Below are 26,186 nucleotides of genomic sequence, written 5' to 3'. Positions count from 1 at the left end.
CATATAACCATCCTATACAGATCCTGTTGCAACATGTCACTATCTTCCTGAGAGTTGATGATTCTGCACAATGTTGTATCATCTGCAAAAATAGCAACATTGCTTTCTACTCCATCTTCTAGATCATTAATAAATAAATTGAAGAGCACTGGACCCAGTACAGACCCCTGTGGGACCCCACTGCTAACAGTCACCCATTTTGAATATGATCCATTGACCACAACTCTTTGTTTGCTGTCCATTAGCCAGTCCCCTATCCATGCACACAGACTTTTCCCCCATCTTGCATCCTCAACTTTTGCACCAGACTTTTGTGGGGAACAGTGTCGAAGGTTTTTGCAAAGTCTAAGTATATCACATCTACAGCATTCCCAATATCCACATTAGCATTCACTACCTCATAAAAGCTGAGCATGTTAGTCAAACAGGACCTGTCTTTAGTAAACCCATGCTGATGCTGAGAAATAAGATTATTTTCTACTATGAAGTCTTGTATAGTATCTCTTAGTAACCCCTCAAATAGTTTGCACACAACTGATGTTAAGCTTACAGGTCTATAATTTCCTAAATCTGATTTTTTGCCCTTCTGAAATAATGGGAAAACTTTGGCTGTACGCCAATCTACTGGCACTCTGCCAGTTGAAAGAGAGTCACAAAAGATAAGATAAAGGGGTTTATTGATAACTGAACTTAATTGTCTTAGGACCCGAGGATGCATGCCGTCCGGGCCAGGTGCCTTGTCTATTTTTAATTTATTTACCGTATATACTCGCATACAAGCCGAATTTTTGACCCCCAAAAAGGGGGCCAAAAGTTGGGGGGTCGGCTTGTATGCGAGTCGTGGGTGGTGGTCTGCGCCCCCCGCCCGCCCGCCCGCTTGCTCGCCCCCTCCCTCCGCGGCCGCTGCTGCTGCTGCTATTACCTGCTTCAGCGGCCGCTTCCTAATCCGGGTTCCCCTCTTCATCCTGCGGACTCCGTAAGTGTATCACAGCAGCGCGCCCGGCGCTGCTGCTGTGACGATGCAGGGGGCAGGAAAGAGCGGTTCCCCTGGTAACGGCGCATCGCCGTTACCAGGGGAACCGCTCTTTCCTGGCCCCTGCATCGTCACAGCAGCAGCGCCGGGCGCGCTGCTGTGATACACTTACGGAGTCCGCAGGATGAAGAGGGGAACCCGGATTAGGAAGCGGCCGCTGAAGCAGGTAATAGCAGCAGCAGCAGCGGCCGCGGAGGGAGGGAGGGAGCGTGTGGGGCAGTGCGGGGCAGGGCACTATACTAGCTATACTGAGCACTATACTAGCTAAACTGGGGCACTATACTAGCTAAACTGGGGCACTATACTAGCTAAACTGAGCACTATACTAGCTATACTGGGCACTATACTAGCTATACTGAGCACTATACTAGCTATACTGAGCACTATACTAGCTAAACTGGGGCACTATACTAGCTAAACTGGGGCACTATACTAGCTAAACTGAGCACTATACTAGCTATACTGGGCACTATACTAGCTATACTGAGCACTATACTAGCTATACTGAGCACTATACTAGCTATACTGAGCACTATACTAGCTATACTGAGCACTATACTAGCTAAACTGGGGCACTATACTAGCTAAACTGGGGCACTATACTAGCTAAACTGAGCACTATACTAGCTATACTGAGCACTATACTAGGCACTATACTAGCTATCCTGAGCACTATACTAGCTATACTGAGCACTATACTAGCTATACTGGGCACTATACTAGCTATACTGGGGCACTACCTACCCATACTGGGCACTTTACTAGCTATACTGGGACACACTAGGGGAATAAGGCGGCCAGCATTTCCTACCCCCGGCTTATATGGGGGTCAATCATTTTCCCCTGTTTTTTCAGGTAAAAGTTGGGGGGTCGGCTTATATGCGGGTCGGCTTATATGCGAGTATATACGGTAGTCTTGCCTTTACTAAGTATTTAATATTACAATTGAAAGATTGAGACTCTTCTCCATCTGTAATTTTCAACCGTGATGTTTCCCTTGTGAAGACAGAAGCAAAGAATGCATTTAATAACTCTGCTTTACCTTGGTCATCCACCATTGATATGCCACAATTAACTGTAAAGAACCCCTTTCTAAATGGATAACAAAACTTTTTTCTTCCATAAGCAGATTGTGTCCCCTTGCCCATTCATGTTTTACATTTTCAACAGTATTTCAAAAATCAGTGAACATATGAAAGTACATTCACACCCCTTGCCCTCCCTAAGAGCCTAATGACAAATGACCTTATAGAATATATAGATTGTATAAGACCACTATGGTGCAGTTAAACTGGAAAGTATAGCCTGGCTCACTGTTATCTTCTGGTCCCATATACAGTCTATACTGTCTTCCTATTGCTTTGTAACCTTCCTATATAGTGTAAACTGCTCTATATCTTTGTTATTTGCTTTCACGAAAGTTAGAAACAATTCACCCAGGGGAAAGGTGTTGGGGGGGGGGGGGGGTGAGGAAAGAGTTTGGTTTGAAGCAAGGCTGTTATGCTGGGAATACACGGCTCGATTCTGAGTAATGTCGATGGCTCGATAGATAATTTCTGACACGTCCGATCTCCCGCCCAATCGTTTCGTGGCTGCATTGAGGACAATGGAAAAAGATAAGAAAAACGAGCAGAAGATAAGAGAATCACCTGCAGAATCGTGTGGTACAATAGATCGAGAGGAAAAATCGAGCGGCAAAATCGAGCCGTTTATGCCCAGCATTAGATTGTTATTATCTTACTTTTAATCTGGCATGCTTTTGTGTAGCCGCCTTGTAATTCCCACGTGATTGTAAGATTCCCCCCAAACTATTCTATGAAGTGAGGTAGATGCAATTAATGAAGTACAGTTTGCACATTGGCTGGTGACTGTGCCAAATAACCATAAACACAACTACACACAAATCCCTGCTACTGGTTATACGTTTTGTACCTGTCTTATAGTAGCTATGATAGCCTCCACACACTGCCACTAATCTGCATGTTGGCAGATTGGCCAGGTTTTCCTCTGTCATTCACCCTCTGCCAAATTACCGAGAATGTGCAGCCACATAAAGCAAACTCACACAGGTTGGCAGTGAATTAGAACTGAGATTACAGACAATGCTAATGCAGTATAATTATACACACACACCGGTGGCATTTCAGTCTCTCTAGTATTGTATACTTAATATTCTAAAAAATGTGAACAGTGCAATAATATGCATCGATGTAATAATTGCAAAGAAGAAAATTACTTATGTGGACATTGGCTGTTTGCTAGAAAAATTTAAATGGAAGAAAAAAAGAACTAAGCTTTATAATTTATGCAGCATTACATTATTTACGCATTCCTAATATCCACACTAGCATTCACCATCTCATAAAAGCTGAGCATGTTAGCCAAACAAGACCTGTCCTAAGTAAACCCATGCTGATGCTGAGAAATAAGATTATTCTCTGCTGATGTTAAGCTTGCCGGTCTATAATTTCCTGGATCTGATTATTTTTTTGCCCTGCTTATTACGACCATCACTATTCCTATCTTGGTATTTGTACCTTTCCCATTTTTACTGCATCCTGATATGTACAGTACATCCTTCTAATAGTTGCCCACACCTTGATGTGTTTCAAATCCTGATATCCACTCCCTACTACCCAGTCTTCGGATTGATGTCACATTGAAGAGACACTATTATTTTCTTGACAGCTTCTCAGATGAAAATATCCGGGATGCGGCAGTCCAGCAGTTGGGGAAATTGTCAGATGATGAATTAATAGGATTCCTCCCTCAGCTGGTTCAGGTAAGAGTGACAATGCCTCCTATACTGAACAGCAGTGATAAGCAACATCAGAGTGGGGAAGTAGGGCCTTAATTCAGTGATGGTTTTTTGTGAGTGGGTTTGGAGAAAGGTAGGAGATCCTGAATGATAAGAAAAGGAAGTACCATGTTCATTGTAAACATCTATTCAAATGTTGGGAATGAAAAAGAGGAGTTTCTTTGCACTTGGATGGATGTTTGCAATGAACAATGATGGTCAAATGTGTTTAGTTCAGGACAAGGGTTTTCTGAAATTAATGAAGATGGACTATCAAGCCACAGCCATTCTACATGTCACTGCATTCACAGTCTTTTATTTAGTTGGTATGAGGCTTCATCAGTAAACAAAGTATTTGACTGGCCACCTCATTGTTGACTCTTTAATTTGGACAAGGAGCCTGCAGTTGCCACCTTAATTAATGGAGGTAACCTCAGATTTAGCAGGTGTTGGGTTGGGAGGGGGCTCATATTAGACAAACAAAGACAACATTTATATCGCGCTTTTCTCCTGGCGGACTCAAAGCGCCATAGCTGCAGCCACTAAGACACGCTCTATAGGCAGTAGCAGTGTTAGGGAGACTTGCCTAAGGTCTCCTACTGAATAGGTGCTGGCTTACTGAACAGGCAGTGCCGAGATTCGAACCCTGGTCTCCTGCGTCAGAGACAGAGCCCTTAACCATTACACAATCCAGCCATATTAGGGATCCTAGCAATCATATTGGTGAAATCAGTCCTTGGAAAAAGAGTTATCAGCAGGGTGGTGGCAGTGACCCTCATTGTACAGGATGTGTCATGGAACATTTCCAGAAAATATGTTGTAGTACCCTTATTTCATAGGATATGTTGAGCAATCATTATTAACATGTATATTAAAAACTTTTATTTAAAAAAAAATATTTTATTTAGTGTTTTTTTTTTTTTAAACTCTTAACCGTTTGAGGGAATAGTTAAGGGGTAATGTACCCCAATGCACCCTTGTACCAATTCCCTGGTAAGGGGAAAAGATATCTGTCGGTCTCCTTATTAACGATGGCTTCTACATTCCATCACGTTACCCCCAGGACCTGCCTCCTACATGCGTAGGATAATTAAATCCACCTCCTTCTGAGCACCAGAAGTAGTGGTAAGCCCCTTATCCCAACATTTGACAAGGATACTTTGTACAGGAGGAGAATTTGTCATATAAGGCTCCCACTGTGTGGGGGCAGAGCCATGGGTTCCCTGAGCTCTGAACTCCCCGAAGAATAAGGGATTAGCAAATCCTGGGAGGAGTGACCTCATGCTGAACTTTTTTGTTTACTTTTTTGAGCCTAGGAACACAGTACTTCTTACCCATTCCCAAATAAGCATTACATTTGTAACAAAAACGCCATGAGAAAATGTACTTGTAGGGCATTTTACCTTAATTTGAGAGTAAGGCCTATTGCCAGTAGATAAAAGGGCAGCCAGGGATAAATGTCAAAATCAAAGATGGTGCTGGCTGTACTCTTATCCTGGGGAAACCTTTGTAAGTAAAGTAAGCCTCTAAGTGGCCATAGATGAGATGACAATGAGGCAGTCAGAGGTTTTATTTACCTCTGAAGGCTCACGATTATGCTGGACTGAATGTGGCATCATAAGTTTTGCACATGTTCTCATCAGTAGAACTCATATTTAGGATATTCACACTTTCACATCTTGGCCTTGGGTGCTAGAGGACCTTATCCCAGCCCTGGAGGTAATATTAGGTTGTAGGGAACAATAATAGGAGGTGTAGAGTGGTGAGGGAGGAGAAAACACAGACAAATCTGGGAGCCCAATCTGGTGCAATATTGTTAGTGGATCGGGGTAAAATCAAAAGCAGTAGAGATTATACTCACAAAAGTGAGTTGCAACAGAGGCAACCACTCGTAGTCGTAGGTGGGGAGAAACCGTCCCCACCCGGCCTTTATGTTCCTAGGTGGTCGCTGCTCCGAAAAAAAGATTTGTCAGCCAAGAACCCTCGACTCAATCGACCTTATTACATAAGGGGTATCAACTAGGTTTAAGATCGGTAGGAGGAGCCCGGCCTAGGATTGTAGCGACAGCTATATTACTAGCATAAATTATATATCAGTTTCTATGTGATGAGGTTAAATAATAGCAAGGTAAAGTCGTCCTACCTTGTAGATGATTGACACGGTATGGACACAAGTAGAAGTTCAAGTTTAAGAAATCAATTTTATTGGTGCACTAGACAGCGCGTTTCACGACCGATAGCCGCTTCCTCAGGTCAGTAAAAGTGCCTTTAGGAACAAATGGCAACTCTCAGATATCGGTAAAAATATACACATACATATACAGTGGTGTGAAAAACTATTTGCCCCCTTCCTGATTTCTTATTCTTTTGCATGTTTGTCACACTTAAATGTTTCTGCTCATCAAAAAACGTTAACTATTAGTCAAAGATAACATAATTGAACACAAAATGTAGTTTTAAATGATGGTTTTTATTATTTAGTGAGAAAAAAAACTCAAAACCTACATGGCCCTGTGTGAAAAAGAAATTGCCCCCTGAACCTAATAACTGGTTGGGCCACCCTTAGCAGCAATAACTGCAATCAAGTGTTTGCGATAACTTGCAACGAGTCTTTTACAGTGCTCTGGAGGAATTTTGGCCCACTCATCTTTGCAGAATTGTTGTAATTCAGCTTTATTTGAGGGTTTTCTAGCATGAACCGCCTTTTTAAGGTCATGCCACAACATCTCAATAGGATTCAGGTCAGGACTTTGACTAGGCCACTCCAAAGTCTTCATTTTGTCTTTCTTCAGCCATTCAGAGGTGGATTTGCTGGTGTGCGTTGGGTCATTGTCCTGCTGCAGCACCCAAGATCGCTTCAGCTTGAGTTGACAAACAGATGGCCGGACATTCTCCTTCAGGATTTTTTGGTAGACAGTAGAATTCATGGTTCCATCTATCACAGCAAGCCTTCCAGGTCCTGAAGCAGCAAAACAACCCCAGACCATCACACTACAACAACCATATTTTACTTTTGGTATGATGTTCTTTTGCTGAAATGCTGTGTTACTTCTACGCCAGATGTAACAGGACACGCACCCTCCAAAAAGTTCAACTTTTGCCTCGTCGGTCCACAAGGTGTTTTCCCAAAAGTCTTGGCAATCATTGAGATGTTTTTTTAGCAAAATTGAGATGAGCCTTAATGTTCTTTTTGCTTAAAAGTGGTTTGCGCCTTGGATATCTGCCATGCAGGCCGTTTTTGCCCAGTCTCTTTCTTATGGTGGAGTCGTGAACACTGACCTTATTTGAGGCAAGTGAGGCCTGCAGTTCTTTAGATGTTGTCCTGGGGTCTTTTGTGGCCTCTCGGATGAGTTTTCTCTGCGCTCTTGGGGTAATTTTGGTCGGCCGGCCACTCCTGGGAAGGTTCATCACTGTTCCATGTTTTTGCCATTTGTGGATAATGGCTCTCACTGTGGTTCGCTGGAGTCCCAAAGCTTTAGAAATGGCTTTATAACCTTTACCAGACTGATAGATCTCAATTACAGTACTTTTGTTCTCATTTGTTCCTGAATTTCTTTGGATCTTGGCATGATGTCTAGCTTTTGAGGTGCTTTTGGTCTACTTCTCTGTGTCAGATAGCTCCTATTTAAGTGATTTCTTGATTGAAACAGGTGTGGCAGTAATCAGGCCTGGGGGTGACTACAGAAATTGAACTCAGGTGTGATAAACCACAGTTAAGTTATTTTTAAACAAGGGGGGCAATCACTTTTTCACACTGGACCATGTAGATTTGGAGTTTTTTTCTCACCAAATAATAAAAACCATCATTTAAAACTGCATTTTGTGTTCAATTATGTTATCTTTGACTAATAGTTAACAGTTTTTGATGAGCAGAAACATTTAAGTGTGACAAACATGCAAAAAAATAAGAAATCAGGAAGGGGGCAAATACGGTAGTTTTTCACACCACTGTATATACATATGACAGCCAGGGCTGCTCAAATCCGGAACCGGGAACAGTTGACAGTTATAAGTGCCCACAGTATAGGTACCCTGGTAAAAGTGCCCCCAATATGGGTAACCAGGTATAGGTGCCCCAGTATAGGTAGCATGGTATAGTTGCCCCCATTATAGGTAGCCTGGTATAGGTGCCCTCAGCATAGGTAGCCTGGTATTGGTGCCTCCAGTATAGGAAGCCAGCTATAGGTGCCCCCAGTATAGGTAGCGAGGTAGAGGTTTCCCCAGTATAGGTAGCCAGATATAGATGCCCCCAGTATAGGTTAGATTTAGGAAAGGGTTCTTTACAGCAAGAGTGATTCAGATGTGGAATGCATTGCCACAGGAAGTGCTTATGGCAAATTCTATACCTGCATTTAAAGGGGGCTTAGATGCTTTCCTTGCGTTGAAAGACATCCAATTACTAGGTAATGCCCATTGATGTTGATCCAGGGATTTTATCTGATTGCATTCTGGAATCTGAAGGAATTTTTTCCCTTTTGGGGCTACTTGGACCATGCCTTGTAAGGGTTTTTTGCCTTCCTCTGGATCAACAGGGATATGTGAGGAAGCAGGCTGGTGTTGTACTTTGTTCTCTGGTTGAACTCGATGGACGTATGTCTTTTTTCATCCCAAATAGCTATGTAACTATAGGTATAGATGACTCCAGTATAGGTAGCCAGGTGTAGGTGCCCCCAGTAGAAGTAGCCAAGTATAGGTGCCCCCAATATAGGTAGCCAGGTATAGGTGCCCCCAGTATAAGCCAGGTATAGGTGCCCCAGTATAAGTGGTAGTCAGGTATAGGTTACCCAGGCATAGGTTCCCCCAATATAGTTAGCCAGGTGCGGAAACGCAAAGAGGAAGCGCACAGGTCTGGCTCCTCAGAGGACTTCAGAGAGGCCAGGCTCGCCCTGAAAAGAGAACTGCGAGCGGCAAAGAGGGCCTACGCCGAAAAGTTGGGGCTCTGCCTTCAGTCCACCAATACACGGGAGGTATGGAAGGGCCTGAGAGCAGCCACAGACTTCAAACCAGCATCCCATATGGCGACCCCGAGCCTGAGAGAGGGGTCACGGGAGATCATGGTGGCCCTCTTCCTCAACCTAGAGGAGTGGAGGAGATCAAGAGGTGGAAGGGGAGACCCGATGATTCTCTCTGCATCAGCTATGACTCTCTGCAGTTTGGGCCACCATGATCTCCCGTGACCCCTCTCACCCTGGCAGCCACTACTTCAAGCTCCTCCCATTGGGCCGCCGATACAGGGCTATACCATCCAAAACCACCAGGCGGAAGAACATCTTCTTCCCCCAAGCTGTTCGGGCACTGAACTCTGACCTTTCCCGGTCCGGCCTGCAGTTCTAACTGCCAGGTCGGTCAGCTGGCCCCCGTCGCGGTCGGTCTGGGTTCCCATCCGGAAGGGGGGGACTTTACCAGCATCTCTATCAGACTATCTGACTACTGTATTCAACTGTATGTGTTGTATGTCTATACTCTGTCTATGCCATGTGTACCACAAACAATTCCGAGTATGGCTCTGCCGTACCTGGCGAAATAAAACTGATTCTGATTCTGATTCTATAGGTAGCCAAGTATAGGTGCCTCCAGTATAGGTAGCCTGTTATAGGTGCTCCCAGTATAGGTTGACAGGTATAAGTGCCCCCAGTATAGGTACCCTGGTATAGGTGCCCCCAATATGGGTAACCAGGTATATGTGCCCCCAGTATACGTAGCCTGGTATAGTTGCCCCCAGTATAGATAGCCTGGAGAGGGAGCAGCAGGTACACACAGCCGCTGGGTGGGGGCCCCAACTTCCCCTCCCTCACATTGGGCCTCCTTCAGCACTCCCCCCTCCAGAATTTAGAGCAGCAGGCAGTTGCATGTGCTGGAGCGCTCCATGCTTCGTTGGTCTTCTCTGTCTCCAACACCACTCACAGTGCTGCTATGACAGCATTGGAGACAGAGAAGACCAGCGCATGGCACTCTGAAGAAGTGAGTCTCCCTGCCCGTTGCTCTAATTTCTGGAGGGAGGAGCACTGAAGGGGGGCCCAAGGTGAGGGAGGACGGAGTCAGGCCCCCCTCCCCGCGGCTGTGTGTGCCCGCTGCTCCCCCCTCCTGCGCTGCACCCCGCCCACCCCTAAAAACGTCCCAGAGCCAATGCCACTCCCCAAGCTTCTCCCCCCTCTCTGCAGTTGCATCCACTGGAGGGGTGATTGTTAAACCCTTGTGGAGTGATATTACAGAATATTATGGGAGAGGGGTGAAGCAGCCTGTTAGCAGAGCAGGGACAAGGTCCTCCAGCACCCAAGGCTGAGACACCAAAGAGCGCCCCTCCATCCCTCCTACCCCAGCTGTCACACATGGATTGCTATTAGACTAAGAGGGCCACAGGGCCCACAACCTCCCCAACACCTTAATATCTAGTTATCTGGCTTGCAGTCACTGCTATGTATCCCCTTTTCTTATTTCTTTCTGCTTCATACACAATTAGGAATGACAGCTGAATGAATTGTGCGCCCCCTCCTACACTGCGCCCTGAGGCTGGAGCCTCTCCAGGCTATGCCTCGGCCCGGCCCTGCCTGTTAGACATCCAAAAAGTTGAGCAGTGCTATAGAGCCATTGCATTTTATTGGCAATATACAGCTCCTCGGCACAAGCTGGCATGTTTGGGTGCTGATGTTCTGTTATCATAAATTATTATAATATTTGACTATAGAATGCTATATACCTAAGCTGATATCCAGCACTAAGCTGTGCAATAACCAAGCACAAGCTTCTAAATGTTCCATGGGCTGATGAAGACAGCAGAAGGTGAGTTTTGGTTATGTTACTGGTAAGTAACCAGTAACATAACCAGTAACTTTGCAAAGGCCTTCCCCACAAAAGTCTGGTGCAAAAGTTGAGGATGCAAGGACTGGGGAAGAGTCTGTGTTCATGGATAGGGAACTGGCTAATGGACAGAAAACAAAGAGCTGTGGTCAATGGATCGTACTCAAAATGGGAGACTGTTAGCAGTGGGGTCCCACAGGGGTCTGTTCTGGGTCCAGTGCTCTTCAATTTATTTATTAATGACCTAGTAGATGCAGTAGTGAGCAATGTTGCTATTTTTGCAGATGATACAAAATTGTGCCGAATCATCAACTCTCAGGAAGATAGGGTCATATTGCAACAGGATCTGGATAGGATGGCTATATGGGCACATACATGGCAGATGAAATTCAATGTTGACAAATGTAAAGTCATGCATTTTGGACGTACTAATGGTCTAGCACCATACCAAATAAATGGGATACAGTTGGGGACATCAAACTTGGAGAAGGACTTAGGAGTACTCATTGACAACAAGTTAAATAATCGTACTCAATTCCAAGCAGCTGCAGCTAAAGCTAACAAAACTTTGGGATGCATTAAAAGGGAAATAAAAACTCGAGATGCTAGCATAATATTGCCCCTGTTTAACTCTCTAGTAAGGCCACATCTGGAATATGGAATTCCGTTCTGGGCACCACATTACAAAAAAGATATTGCAGTTTTAGAGCAGGTGCAGAGACGAGCAACAAAATTGATACGTGGGATGGAAGGTCTCACTTACCAAGAAAGGTTAGATAAACTGGGTTTATTTAGTCTAGAGAAAAGACGCCTTAGAGGGGATCTAATTAACATATATAAATACATCAGAGGGCAATATAAAAGCTTGGCAGATAAGCTTCTCAAAGGACTAGAGGACATGATCTGCGCATGCAGGAAAAACGTTTTAGCCATTTATTTAGGAAAGGGTTCTTTACAGTAAGAGTGATTAAGATGTGGAATGCATTGCCACAGGAAGTCGTTATGGCAAACTCTATACCTGCACTTAAAGGGGGCTTAGATGCTTTCCTTGTGTTGAAAGACATCCATGGCTACAATTACTAGGTAAAGCCTAATGATGTTGGTCCAGGGATTTTATCTGATTGCCATCTGGAGTCGGGAAGGAATTTTTCCCTTTAGGGGCTAATTGGACCATGCCTTGTAACCTTGTAAGGGTTTTTTGCCTTCCTCTGGATCAACAGGGATATGTGAGGGAGCAGGCTGGTGTTGTACTTTATACTGGTTGAACTCGATGGACGTATGTCTTTTTTCAACCAAAATAACTATGTAACTATGTAAGTTAGGAGCTATTTTACAAGACATGGAACATTTATATTGTGCTTTTCTCCTGGAAGACTCAAAGTGTTTCAGGGCTGCAGCCACTTAGGGCGCACTTCACAGTCAACCAGGGTCATTCGGTAGCCTTGCCCAAAGACCCCTTACTGTTTTTTATGTACTGGTTTGAAATGGGATTCAAAACCCTGGTCAAAGGCTCATTCCTTTAGATTGTAAGTTTGCTGGGGCAGGGCTCTCTCGCCCTTTTGTGTCTCTGAATTTGTTACACATTTATTCATATTCATTTTGTCACTGTATTTACAATTTTTGTACCAACTCTGTATTTTGTATATTGGTGTATACCACTGTCTGTATTACTGTATTTTTTACCCCATGTTTGTTTCTTACTTTGTACAGCACCACGAAATATGTTGGCGCTTTATAAATCAATAATTACATAGTTACATAGTTATTTTGGTTGAAAAAAGACATACGTCCATCTAGTTCAACCAGAGAACAAAGTACAACACCAGCCTTCTTCCTCACATATCCCTGTTGACATAGTAATAAAATCCCACATTAAACACAGTAGCCTTACCAGTACGCTGTCCAGCTGAGGGAAGAGGGAGTTTTAATTAATGATTAGGGTTAGAAGGTTAGTGTTATGTGTCTGGAAGTACTGTACATTGGGAGAGAAGTTAAAGTGGATCGAGATGAATTTTTATTAATTGCATAATTGTGTTCCTTACATATAGTTTATAGGGCATTCCTCAAGCCAAATCCTTTTTTTTTTTTTTTAATACTCTAATTCCCTATAAACTAAACAAGCCTTGCCTACAGCTTCTCCAAAACGCCAAGGCACTCAGACCCATGTAGCAAGGGCTTATGGGAGCTCAGTCTGGGCAGGAGGAGGAGGAGGTTACTAGCCAGAGATTTCAGAGGGGAGAGGGGAGTGCATTTTTCACAGGTTGAGGGGTGGAGATGCAGTTGCAGATTACCTGTGTATTGATGACAAACAGAACATGGCTGCTCTCATTGTTTCACAGGAATAAATCATCATAAACTATTGAAGCTGTATGCAGCCAGATTTGCTGTGTAAACTATCTAAACTTTAGATAAGATATATAGACAAGTTACTTGTTATAGTTAGTTTTTCATCTCAGATCCGCTTTAAGGTTATCAATCAGGAAGGATTTAAAGTGAATGGGAACCCATATTTAAATAAAAAAGTCAGATACTCACCTAAGGAGAGGGAGGCTCTGGGTCCCATAGAGCATTCCGTCTCCTCTCCCGGTCCCCTCTCTTGCGCTGCTGCCCCATAGCGGTATTCGACCGTTTCGGTCAAATACCGCTGTTTCCCAGCCGAAGGGAGGCTTCGGAAATGCTTTGGGAGCCCGAGTGCTCCCGTAGGCGGGCCGCTCTACACTGCGCACGCGTAAGCGCCCTTTATGAAGCACTTGTGCAGTATGGAGCTGCCTGTCTTTGGAAGGACTTGGCTCCCGAAGACTTCCGAAGTCCCCCCGGCGGAGGATTTGAACAGGGGAGCCAGCTTAGCACCGAGGGCACCGGGAGAGGAGAGGGAAGGCTCATTAGGACCCGAGCCTTCCCTCTCCTTAGGTGAATTTTTGACTTTTTTTATTTAAATAGGGATTCCCATTGGCCTTAACGTTAGTAGGGAATGTCAGAGTTAGGTATTAGGAAGGAGAAGGGATTGTTAAGATGGAGATTTTGATGGGGAGAAGTGTCAAAACCCAAATGAAAGTAATGTTGCAAAGTCGATAATAGAATACTGGTAATAACATAAAGTTTTATTCAATATTCTACTGGCCTCAGCCAGAGCCCAACAGAACCAGCACTCCCATTGTACACCTGGTAAATGGGTATGATTACATTGGGGTAATGGAGATTTTAAAGGAGAGGACTATTTTATGGGGTGGTATGCAAGGGGAAGAGATATTAGTGGTGTCCCATTTGGAAATGCTGAAAAGATTAGCAGTTCTAGTTTTGGTGTTTCATTGTGTTTTGCTGGTGATTTCTTTGGCAGGCAGTGAAGTTTGATTGGCATTTGCATAGTACTCTGGTGAAGCTCCTCCTCCGGCGATCTCTGCAGTCCATCCAGATTGCTCACAGATTATTCTGGTGAGTTTATGTCTCCAATTTCTTCTCTTCTCCAAGATGAGAATCTTTGATAGTGGTCATCTAATATGCATGATGGCATTATGGGCTAGATTTGGTTGCACACACCACAAGCCCTAAACATGGTTGTATGGAACTCACATATACAGAAGCATCAGATCCAGATAAAATGAGTGCACATGCTAGGTATAGTTTGCCTTTTCTTTAAGAGCTAAATATAATTGTCTGTTTTAGTCGAACAAGATGTACAGTATTTAAACACAAGGTCCACTATGGGACTATTAGGCCCTATGGGGTACAAATAAATACAAACTTTACTATTTAAAGCTCAGAAAAAGGTGTAAGTGTATCGTATTATAGCAGTCATTCAGTAGCGCTATGCGATCCACATCTATTAGCTACTATTATTGGGCAGCACGGTGGCGTAGTGGTTAGCTCTCTTGCCTTGCAGCGCTGGGTCCCTGGTTCGAATCCCAGCCGGGGCACTATCTGCAAAGAGTTTGTATGTTATCTTCGTGTCTGTGTGGGTTTCCTCCGGGCACTCTGGTTTCCTCCCACATTCCAAAAACATACGGATAAGTTAATTGGCTCCCCCCTAAGAAATTGTCCCTAGACTACAGTACTTACACTACATAATATAGACATATGGCAATGGTAGGGATTAGATTGTGAGCTCCTTTGAGGGACAGTTAGCGACAAGACAATATATATATATATATATATATATATATATACACACACACACTGTACAGCGCTGCGTAATATGTCGGCGCTATATAAATACTAAATAATAATAATAATATTCAGTTATTCCACCTTCAGAGATATACATAAAATAAAATGGAAAAGGGAGTCTCTCAGTGGAAAATTCACGAAGACAATTTTATTTGATCATATGGTTACAGATATGCAGTAAAAACACTCACATTCAGAGGGTCCTACTCCAGTAGAGACCCTCTTGGCAAATACACTTCCCACCCAATGTGGTACTATATCAGAGTTACTTGCGATCAGACGTGCTGTATTGCCCGCTCTCGTCCCGACTAGTTTCGGCCTTCCGCCGAATCTTGAACATTCAAAAGTTTACAAGCTTTCAAGCACTGCTGCAAGAGGAATCTACATGTTTTGCCTTATACTGCAGCAGTTTTAGGCTCAGAGTCACTCTGAGCCCAAAAGTTTTATTATCGATATATGAGCAGCAGCAAAAACACTTTTCTGTGAAGTACGGTAAACATTAATTTTGCTCTCTTCCTGCAGGTTGATAACAGATGCTACAAATGAATCTCATTATAGAGGCTTCTATCAAACTCTGCAGGATGCCCTCCAGCTCTGTGTAGGGAGTGCCCTGAACGAGGAGTTCTCCAGGCAGGCAAAACTCATGAAAATCCTGCAGAACATCGGCCAGAAAGTGAAGAATGCCCCAGAGGATAAGAGACAGGTTCTCACCTGCCCTATTTTTCTATCCATCATTACTATTATGCATCTGAAATATTCCACACCACTATGCAGAGATTAAAGGGAACCTAAACTGAGAGGGATATGGATTTTTCTTTTAAAACAATACCAGTTGCTTGGCAGCCCTGCTGATCTCTTCGTGCAGTAGTGGTTGAATCACACACCTGAAACAAGCATGCAGCTAATCCAGTCTGACTTCAGTCAGAGCACCTGATCTGCATGCTTGTTCAGGGGGTGTGGCTGAAAGTATTAGAGACACAGGATCAGCAGGACTGCCAGGCAACTGGTATTATTTTAAAAGGAAAAATCCATATCTTTAGGTTCCCTTTAAGGATTCATTCCTAACGGTCTCTGCACCAGAGAAGGTCTGCACTGGATGTCGTTAGGTTGCACCTGTGTTTAAAGCTCTGTGCCTGATGCAGGAGCTTCAAAGCTTACCTATTTCAGAAATCTTGGCACCTCTTCTGGTCTTCTTCCATAATGCTTTGGTCCATAAATGAGCAGGGGAATCTGGGAAGATTGTCAACTATAATAACAGGGACAGGTTTATTGTAAGGTATTGTATGCTTTGATCACCTGGTATTTTTTATTTTTTTTTTGCTTTCCTGACTCCTGCTGTAAGACAGCAGGAGACCTGAACTCTGGCTTGAAGGAGTTATCAGGCAAAATAAAAAAATAATAAAAAAAAACCTTTACTCACCTGGAGCTTCCTCCAGCCCCTTGCAGCTGACTGTCCCACGCCGACTGCTCCGCTCTCTGCCGCCATCCCGGGCTCCCCACACGGTGCAGAGGCCGACACCGAGGTCCTCCTTACTGCGCCCGCGTGAAGCGCCGCTGTCAATCATGGCCACATCACCCATGGCGCCTGCGCAGTATGCTGCGGGTGACGTGGCCATGATTGACAGCGGAGCTTCACGCAAACGCAGTAAGGACGACCTCGGGGTCGGCCTCTGCACCGTGCGGGGAGCCTGGGACGGCGGCAGAGAGCGGAGCAGTCGGCGTGGGACAGTCGGCTGCAAGGGGCTGGAGAAAGCCCCAGGTGAGCAAAGCTTTTTTTTTTTTAATTTTGCCTGATAACTTCTTGACATGACTGGAAAAATGTCGATGCATTGTACACCGCCACGAAACCAGGCATACAGTACCCTCTAGGTCCTTCACAAAGGGAAGGAACCCCTAAGCTTCTCCACCCTCTGAGCTCAGAGGGTTGGAGAGCCCTTCTCCCCTTGCCAGAGGCTCGGGGTGGCTTGCGCCCTCTCCTGCCTAAAGGCACGAGAGGACCCCCCTGCCCCAGTTGTTACCAACTGGGTTCATGAAACTAAGGGTCTTCGAGGAGGGAAATGCCCAAAGCGTAGCCTAAAGCAAGTACCTCTGGCCCCACAATGTGCGTCTCCCTGCCAGCTTTTTAATCACAGATCCTTGGCTCTGGCCCGGAGGAGAACCTCTGGGCCCAAGTCTCAAGGAGCTCCACTTCAATCTCTCTGTGGCTCTTTGTCCGATGTGCGGTGCACAGCAAGTGCCATGATCCGCACATCCTCCAAAGTACCACAGTTTAACGCATACTTACCATTCAACAAAGCAACAGGAGGGGAGGGGGTAGGTTAAGGGTAGGTGAAAGACAACCCTGCGGCTTTATTGAAGCACAACACACAGTTAGTGAGGGAAGGGGGGGAAGACGAGACAAACCTGAGCTGATCAGTCGTCGTCGTCCTCTGACTCCTCCAGGGAGTCCATGATGTTGTAGTCCTGAAGCAGGCTGTGGATCAGTCTGTGGCAGTCCTCCGTGGACATCCTTTCCATCCGGTACACCATTCTTTCCCTGGCACACCACACAGCATCCTTAAAGCAACACATAAGGCGCCAAGTGTCCAGGATTTTCTACTCCGAATGGATGCTTTTGAAGAGACCATACATCACCGAACAGTGGGTAATAATTGCTCTCCTCGTCATAAGTCCTGAAAGTTCCAAGTCTCAGTGCGTCCAGAAGCTCCTGTGCATACTGGCAGTCCCAGAAGTGCCAAGATGTTTCCTCACTGTAGATGCACAAGGGGCAGTGGCTGAATTGGCAGTCTCCTGGCATGCATGAAGGACCTTAGGGCAGCCCCCCTTGGATGGACATCCAGGAGAGATCATTATGCTTGTAGGTAAGCTTCCTGTTTGCCACATTCTTCCATGCATACCTGGCGAAGCTGTCTGGCAGGCCTGGGACGGACTCCAAATCGTCTCTGTCTCTGATGATCTTGTAGATCACCTTCGGCTTCCACAGGTCCGGATTAACTCTCTCAAGCTGCAGCTCCTTGATGAACTTGAAGGCTTCCAAGTAGAACCAAGGGGTACCCCAGTTGTGGGGAGTGGAGCTGTCTTATATGTCCTACCCTAAGGATCTTCAGAGGGGGTGAAGGAAGAAATGGTACATGGAGTTTCCTGCCGAGCCCTTGGCGTAGTCTGCAATTGTCCTGCGGATGTAGTTGCATGCAAAGAAGACCTGGAGCATGGTGGAGAAGTCGGGCACGCCCTTACCTCCCTTGTCGGGCTCCTTGTTCATGACTGCCCGCTTGACTCTGTCCATCTTGGATCCCCAGATGAAGTGGATGGTCTTGGTGGCCATACTTGGGCTAGGTACAGCAGTACCCGAAGGATTCTGTTGCACAGAACCAGGGATTTCCCTTCGATGCTAAGCTTCCTGAGGCTCCAGAGTCCAAACTTCTGCCTCATCTTTGAGAGTCTCTATTCCCGTGACTTCAGGGCAGCACCTTCTGCCCCAAACCAGACTTCAAGAATTTTGATGAAATCTGGCTTGATGCTAAAGGAGACAGGTGCAGATGTAGACAGATGTCATTCTCCGAAGAGGAGGGCATCCGACTTACTGCAGTTGACCTTTGCTCCTGAAGCCCGGCCAAAGTCCTCACACGTCTGGACGACCGATGCGATGGACTGCTGATCTGTGCAGAACACCGTCACATCATACATGTAGAGTGAGCACTTGGCCACCCATCTCTCTGGTCCCGGTGCAGTGATCCCTCTGATCTCTGGGTCCTGTCTGATGCATTCGGCGAATAGCTCTATACAACAAACAAAAAGAAAAGGGGACAGAGAGCAGCCTTGTCTGACCTCAGAGAGAACCGGGAAGGGGTCAGTTTTCCAGCACCATGCTTTCAATACCTGTGTAAAGAAAGTTAACATAGGAACAAAACATTTCTCCCAAATCAAACCTGTTGAGCAACTTGCAGAGGTTCTCGTGGGATACCCGGTCGAATTGCTTCTCCTGGTCAATACTCACCAGTGCCGCACGGACATTGCGGTCTTTGATGTATTGGATCGTGTTTCTTACGAGAGCCAGACTGTCCGCGATCCTGCGGCCAAAGATTCCGCAAGTCTGATCCGGGTTGATGATCTGACCGATGACCCTCTTTAGCCGTTTGGCTAGCACCTTGGTCAGGATCTTGTAGTCCACATTAAGGAGGGAGATGGGCCTCCAATTTTTCAGGTCACACCTCTCTTCTGTTTACAGTATATTCCTTCCCTGAGAGAAGGGGAGAGAAGGGGGAAGCTTACCTTCCGCCACCATCTCTTTGTATAGCTCCAGCAGGTCCGTACCTATCAGATCCCACATTGCCACATAGAACTCTGCAGTGAGGCTGTCACTGCCTGGGGTCTTACCTGAGCTGAAAGATCTGGATGCGGTGTGAATTTCCTCCAATGTCAGGGATGCATTAGCTGAAGCCTTACCTTCTTCATCTACGGTTTTAATGATTCCCGACAGGAATCTCTTGGTAGCCTCGCTGTCCGTGGTTTTTGGGGAGTAGAGGCTGGAGTAGTAGTCAGTGACCACTTTCATCACAGCTTCCTTCCCCTTCTGCAAAGCCCCAGTCTCATCTCATAGCTCGACCAGGGTTGTGTGGCCTGAGTGGAGTTTCCTGAAAGAGAATGAATTACATTTCTCACATTTCTCCAGATTATCCACCTTGGAACGGAAGATTATGCACCTGGAATCATCCTCGAAATGCCTTTTCAGGCATTTCTTGGTTTCCTCCAGCTCTTGCCTTACATCTCAACCACAATGGTAGAGGTCCTGCAGTGACTGCAGCTCTCACTGCAGCCTCCTGAGTTCTCTCTTACGCTTACCTCCCTGTTGTCAGCCCTTCTCCTGGAAGAAAAAGCGGAACCTCACCTTAGTGAACTTCCATCATTGTCCCACGTTGTCAAAACTGTCCTTTTCATCCCGCCAGGAGACATTGGCCTCTCTCAGCTCCACCATGATCTGCTCATTTTCCCACAGAGTGCAGTTCAGCTTCCAGGAGCCTGGGCCGGGGGGGAACCTGTCACTCAGGACTGCCTGTAAGTTCACAGCTCTGTGGTCAGAGAAGAAACAGGGGACAATGGAGTGGTTGCTGTGCCTCACTGCCTGGGAGGTGAAGATGAAGTCAATCATTGAGCGCACTGATGAGCCATCTGGACAGGACCATGAATAGTTTACGGCCCCCGGACCGATGCTGCCCACCGCGTCTCTCAGAGAGGCCTCCGCTACCATCCGTCTAAGCAGCTGGGATGTAATGCCCAGCTTGGCTGCTGAGCCAAAGCTGCGACCCCCCTCTTCCACCGGGCAGTTGAAATCGCCGGCCAACACTACCGACCTGGAGGCGGCGAGATGAGGCCTCAGGGTCTGGAAAAGTTCCAAACGCTCGTTCTTCCCAGGGGAGACGTACACATTGATGAGCCGGAGAAAAGCGATACCATTAGGTAGGCGGGTCAGTGTCCCTTAGTTCCCTATCCTGTCGGGTTGTTCCTCTTCCATCACCAGGCCTTCTATGGGTGAAAGATCCCCAAGGAGCTCATCGAAGATGTCTCTCTCTCCAGCTAGGACACCATTCAGGTCTGCGAGGTACCGGTCTAGCACCTCAAAATTAGTGACTTGAATGGTCTCCTCTGGTTCTTCATCCATCCCCGTTGCTTCAATGGCCTTGGTATTTTGCCACACCTAGGCCCTATAAAAGGAACTGGGGGAAGCAGACCTTAATGCACTAGCATAGTACAATTTTCTGCAGGCAGGGACTGACTCTGTGCTAGGCAGGAACTGTAGAATGTATAACAAGGTTGCTCACTCTCTACAGGCTGTCTAAATGTTGGGTTGGTGTGGCTGTGTAATATCTAAAGCTATAGGCTTGCTATACACCAGTGGTTCTGGATGCTAGCCTTGCTTACAGGGGCGAAAAGGGATAATTTGCATATTCAGTAGTGGTGCATTGTGGGTAACCACAAATGTTCACTTATAGCTGAATTATTGCAAATTTTCTTCTGTTTTAAGAAGGCAAATTTCACCAAACATCGCTTATTAGTAGAAGGGCTTTTCGGTCTCTCTTTTGTCCCCTTATACATTCCTAGTGGTTTGGGTCACCCTGAGCTGCCTTGTTACTCTGTCTCCACAACTAGTGATAGATATTTTTAGTTACATACATTCCACCACCCACTTACACAGGGGTGTCTGAGCTTTACTCAATGTTGGCCTTTTAAGTTACTGTTCAGTGAACTTAGTAAAAAAAAACAAAAGTGTTAGTTCAGTTAGTGCTCTTATAGTTATGGTTACATTTCACCATAGTACCCACGGACTGTTCAACATGAATACTGTCACACTCTTAAAGTAGAAAAGAAAAATTGTTTAATCTGCCTGACATTTCTTAAAAAAAAATGGGTGTGTCATTAGGGGTTGGGGGTTCTGGGTCTATTGTGAGTCTCAGAACAGACCCTGCTAGTTCACACTGGGCGATTTTTGAGCTATTTGCTGATCACTGGTGATCAGCAAAATGCTGCTGCTAATGCAAATCAATGGTAGTGTTCACACTGTAGCGATCGCCAGTGATTACTGATTTGCTGGTAGTGCATGCAGCATTTTTGGAGCAATTTTGGAGCGATTGCATTTCATTGTTATAGAATCACAAAATGCAATCACTCCTAAATCGCTTTCCTGTACAGTGAAAAAACAGCTTTTTGCTGATCTCCGGCGATCAGCAAAACACTACCAAAGTGCCCAGTGTGAACCAGCCCTTAGTGATTCCATGAGAGTGGGCAGAACAAAATGCGATCGCACAACATCAAATAGCCCCAACCCGCAGCTATATTTATTTTCCCCTTTTTAAAATAGCAACATTTTCCTCAGACATTTGGCAAGATTCCTGTGACATTATGTGACATATTTGGAGGCTCTACTTACTCTCCAGACACTAGAACACAGCACCAGAATTTTTTTTCCAATAAAGGTCAGATTTGAGACTAGCAGAATTCTGAATTTCGGGAGGAAAGTTTTGCACTATTTAACCTCCTTAGCGGTAACCCCGTGTGTGACACGGGGTAAGCCGCCGGAGGGTGCCGCTCAGGCCCTGCTGGGCTGATTTAAATAATTTTTATTTGCTGGACGCAGCTAGCACTTTGCTAGCTGCGCCAGCACCCCGATCGCCGCCGCCGCGCGCCCGATCGCGCCCCCCCCCCCCCCCCAGACCCCTGCGCTGCCTGGCCAATCAGTGCCAGGCAGCGCCAAGGGGTGGATCAGGTCTCCCAATGACGTCCCGACGTCGCTGATGTCGGTGACGTCATCCCGCCCCGTCGCCATGGCGACGGGGGAAGCCCTCCAGGAAATCCCGTTCTTTGAACGGGATTTCCTGATCGCCTATCGCCGGAGGCGATCGGCGGGGCTGGGGGGATGCCGCTGAGCAGCGGCTATCATGTAGCGAGCCCTGGGCTCGCTACATGATTTAAAAAAAAAAAAATTTAAAAAAAACTGCTGCGCTGCCCCCTGGCGGTATTTTTCAAGGGGTTAAGCAACACTATTCACAAGACATTTGCAATCTATGCAATCTTTTTTACCACAGCTTCTGTCAAAACTATTGTCACCTGCAATGTCTGAGCTCAGCACTGTAAAACAATCAGAGCAAAAAAATGCATAGTTAACCCCATGAAGATCCACCGCCCAGATCAGAGGAGGGCTTTCCTGGTCAAGGAGGTGGTTTAGTGATTGTACTTGCAGAAAATGCCATACAGGTTCTTGCCCACCATGCTGTAAATCGGAAAGGGCTTTTGTGCACCTGGAGAGTTTGTGAATAATAGACACAACTGCCAGTCCACATGCACAGTAGACCTCTTGACCTTTACGAAAATAAACCAGGCTTGAATCTCAGATTACTAACACACACTCTTAGGTATTCCATTTATTAGGTGAAATTACAATGTGCCTTTGTCTATGATGGAGCATATATTTAAAAAATGAGAGTACACACTTTGTCCTCTAGGTTGTGCTGCAGTTACTGTTGCCTCCTTATTATTCTTCTTTTAGCTTATTAGCTTATCAGTCATACTGTTGACTAATGTATTCATTGTGCAGAGCTGGCCAGAAATCCCCATGCCAACCTCCTGAAATCGTTCTCTGCTCAACCCACTTTATAATATTCTCATTTTTCCATAATTTAAGTTGATCTTATCTTCCACTACTGCTGAAATAGGCCATTTTGTTTCAATAATTAACCAGTCTATGTACAGTACATATGAATCCTCCTGGCTGGATTTAATATAGCATGGGGGCTTCATGCCTACAGGCCTTCATGCCTACAGGCACTACTGTTTCCAGGCCAGCTATTCTTAGATGCTCCCTGCTTCCAAAACAGGGCTCTCTCAATGCCACTGCACCATATTGTCCCTGTAAGCAGTTACTCTTGTTAATGGTCTGCAAAACAAAACCCAGCAAACATAGTGTGAAGGTGGCAGATCCAGCCAGCCCAGTGTGCTAGTGGCGTCTGGCTTCCTTTGCACTCTATGTCATGTTATCATGCCACACAATGTACAGCACAAGATAAGCTGAATGCAACTTTGTTACAGTGCACTTCTATCAAGTGCAAAGGGAAAGCTGAATGTCTCCTCTATGCAGATCTCTGTGAATGTCTGGAATGATTTGCAGAGCAGTGACAGTTATCCAAACTATGGAATGATTTGCAGAGCAGTGACAGTTATCCAAACTACGATGTGGTGATGAGGTGATGAGCAGGAGGTTAGTTTAAACAGAAAGAAAATTAAGTCTAGATTGAAGTGGCCAATGGAGACTGGGAGGTTGATACAGTTTAATGAGGTGTGAACAGGAGACACATGGAATGGGAGACACATGGAATGAGAGCAGGGTGAATAGGAGCGAAAACGGCTATTTAGCCGCGCAATGAAATGGACGCGCCTGTTCATCCCGTTCATTTTTCTATACCGCTATTCTCAGCATGAAAGATCGACGTCGTTTCGCTTTTGATTACGGCTATGACTATTTTGCTCTTGTCGTGTCTTGCCGCAAAGCGGTTCATCCCGTGCTGTCTTCTATACCGCTATTAGCTGCCTGAAACATCGACACCGTATGGCTTTTTATAACGGCTATGAATCATTTCCGCTGGTGTGATGCACCGTGCCTTGCCGCAAAGCTATTGTTTAACGGCAGAACGGCTGTTAGCCGGCTCATAGCCGTATCCGTTAGCCGGCTCATAGCCGTATTTAGTTATGCGAACATTAACGTTGAGAACATTAGCCGCTATGCGTATACTGCATCCGCTTATGTATTTTACTTTTACAGTTTTAGTATAGCCATTATATCGGCAATGTATCGCTTATACAGCTATACCAATTAATTGTACAGTAATAGTTAATTAACTATGTGTAAGTGTATTGCAATTATTGTTAGTATATATGTATATGTATGTCAGTATATATATATATCTATATATCTGTCTATCTATCTATCTGTCTATCTATCTATCTATCTATCTATCTATATATATATATATATATATATCTCTATGTATATCTATCTATATTTCTAGATATATATAGATATAGATAGATAAATATAGATAGATAGAGAGAGAGAGAGAGAGAGAGAGAGAGGTAGATAGATAGATAGATAGATATATATATATATATATATATATATATGTATTTATTTATAGATAGAGATACAGATAGATAGAGATAGATAGAGATATATACATATAGATATATATATATATATAGATAGATAGATAGATAGATAGATAGATAGATAGATAGAGATATATATATATAGATACATATAGATAGATATAGATATATATATATATATATATATATATATATAAATATATAGATACATATAGATATAGATATATATACCTCTTCTGTTCAGTGGACCCGCTACTGTATACCTGTTCTGTTCAGTGGACTTACTGTATACCTGTTCTGTTCAGTGAACCCGCCACTGTATATCTGTTCTGTTCAGTGGACCCGCTACTGTATACCTGTTCTGTTCAGTGAACCCACCACTGTATACCTGTTCTGTTCAGTGAACCCGCCACTGCATACCTGTTGTGTTCAGTGGATCCGCCACTGTATACCTGTTCTGTTCAGTGGACCCGCTACTGTATACCTGTTCTGTTCACTGAACCCGCCACTGTATACCTGTTTTGTTCAGTGGACCCGCTACTGTATACCGGTTCTGTTCAGTGAACCCGCCACTGTATACCTGTTCTGTTCAGTGAACCCGCCACTGCATACCTGTTGTGTTCAGTGAACCCGTCACTGTATACCTGTACTGTTCAGTGAACCCGCCACTGCATACCTGTTCTGTTCAGTGAACCTGCCACTGCATACCTGTTCTGTGAACCCGCCACTGTATACCTGTTCTGTTCAGTGTTCCCACCGCATCAGTGCGCATACCTGTGCAGTTAAGTGAACCCACCTACCTACGTGAGTGCACGCAGTGTGATATACCACTCCGTGCATACCCGATATGGACAAAACAGGTAGAGGAAGAGGTAGTGCCAGAGCCAGAGGAAGGCCACCCAGCAGGTCTGCGCGAGGTCGTGTAAATGTAATTTCGTGTGGACCTGGCCCACAGTACAGTGCTCGGAAGAAGGCACGTCCCATCACCTCCCAAGATTGTCAGGACGTGGTTGAGTATTTAGCGACACAGAACACTTCATCTTGCTCAGCCACCAGCGCTACTACTAGCACCACTTCCGCTGCATTTGACACTTCGCAAGAATTATTTAGTGTTGAGATCACTGATGCACAGCCATTGTTGTTACAGCCAGATGAATGTTCACCAGCTCATATGTCTGAGTTACGCGGCAACACTATGGATGTAACGTGTAAGGAGGATGAAGGACCTACTGATGGAGCATGTTTGGATTTGTCTGAGGCAAGCGAAGCTGGGCAGGATGATTACGATGGTGACGATGATAGGGATCCTCTGTATGTTCCCAATAGAGGAGATGAAGAGGGGGACAGTTCAGAGGGGAAGTCAGAGAGTAGTAGGAGGAGAGAAGTTGCTGAAAGAAGCTGGGGCAGCTCTTCGTCAGAAACAGCTGGTGGCAGTGTCCGGCACCATGCATTGCCACCTATGTACAGCCAGCCAACTTGCCCTTCTGCATCAGCTGCTGAGGTCCCCATAGTGCCCACATCCCAGGGTGGCTCAGCGGTGTGGAAATTTTTTAATGTGTGTGCCTCAGATCGGACCAAAGCCATCTGTTCGCTCTGCCAACAAAAATTGAGCCGTGGAAAGGCCAACACTCAAGTAGGGACAAGTGCCTTACGAAGGCACCTGGAGAGAAGGCACAAACAGCTATGGTAAGAACACCTGAGGAAAAGCAGCACACCTCAAAAGATACGCCGCGGAGAACA

The 26,186-nt window shown here is 45.3% G+C and overlaps 1 protein-coding gene across 2 annotated transcripts in view; it reads left to right on the top strand.

Moving 5' to 3' along the window:
* Positions 1-26,186, top strand: part of PIK3C2G (phosphatidylinositol-4-phosphate 3-kinase catalytic subunit type 2 gamma) — a 194,458-nt gene that overhangs the window by 109,187 nt on the left and 59,085 nt on the right. For both annotated transcript variants that reach the window (XM_068277370.1, XM_068277371.1), the window contains exons 17-19: positions 3,722-3,815; positions 13,966-14,060; positions 15,315-15,495. In XM_068277370.1, coding sequence (XP_068133471.1) covers positions 3,722-3,815; positions 13,966-14,060; positions 15,315-15,495 — 370 coding nt within the window. The remainder of the gene's footprint in view (positions 1-3,721; positions 3,816-13,965; positions 14,061-15,314; positions 15,496-26,186) is intronic.

The sequence above is a fragment of the Hyperolius riggenbachi genome, chromosome 3, assembly GCF_040937935.1.
Source record: "Hyperolius riggenbachi isolate aHypRig1 chromosome 3, aHypRig1.pri, whole genome shotgun sequence".
NCBI lineage: Eukaryota > Metazoa > Chordata > Amphibia > Anura > Hyperoliidae > Hyperolius > Hyperolius riggenbachi.
Note: the sequence above shows the minus strand (reverse complement) of the source record. Positions and strands in the feature narration are given on the sequence as shown.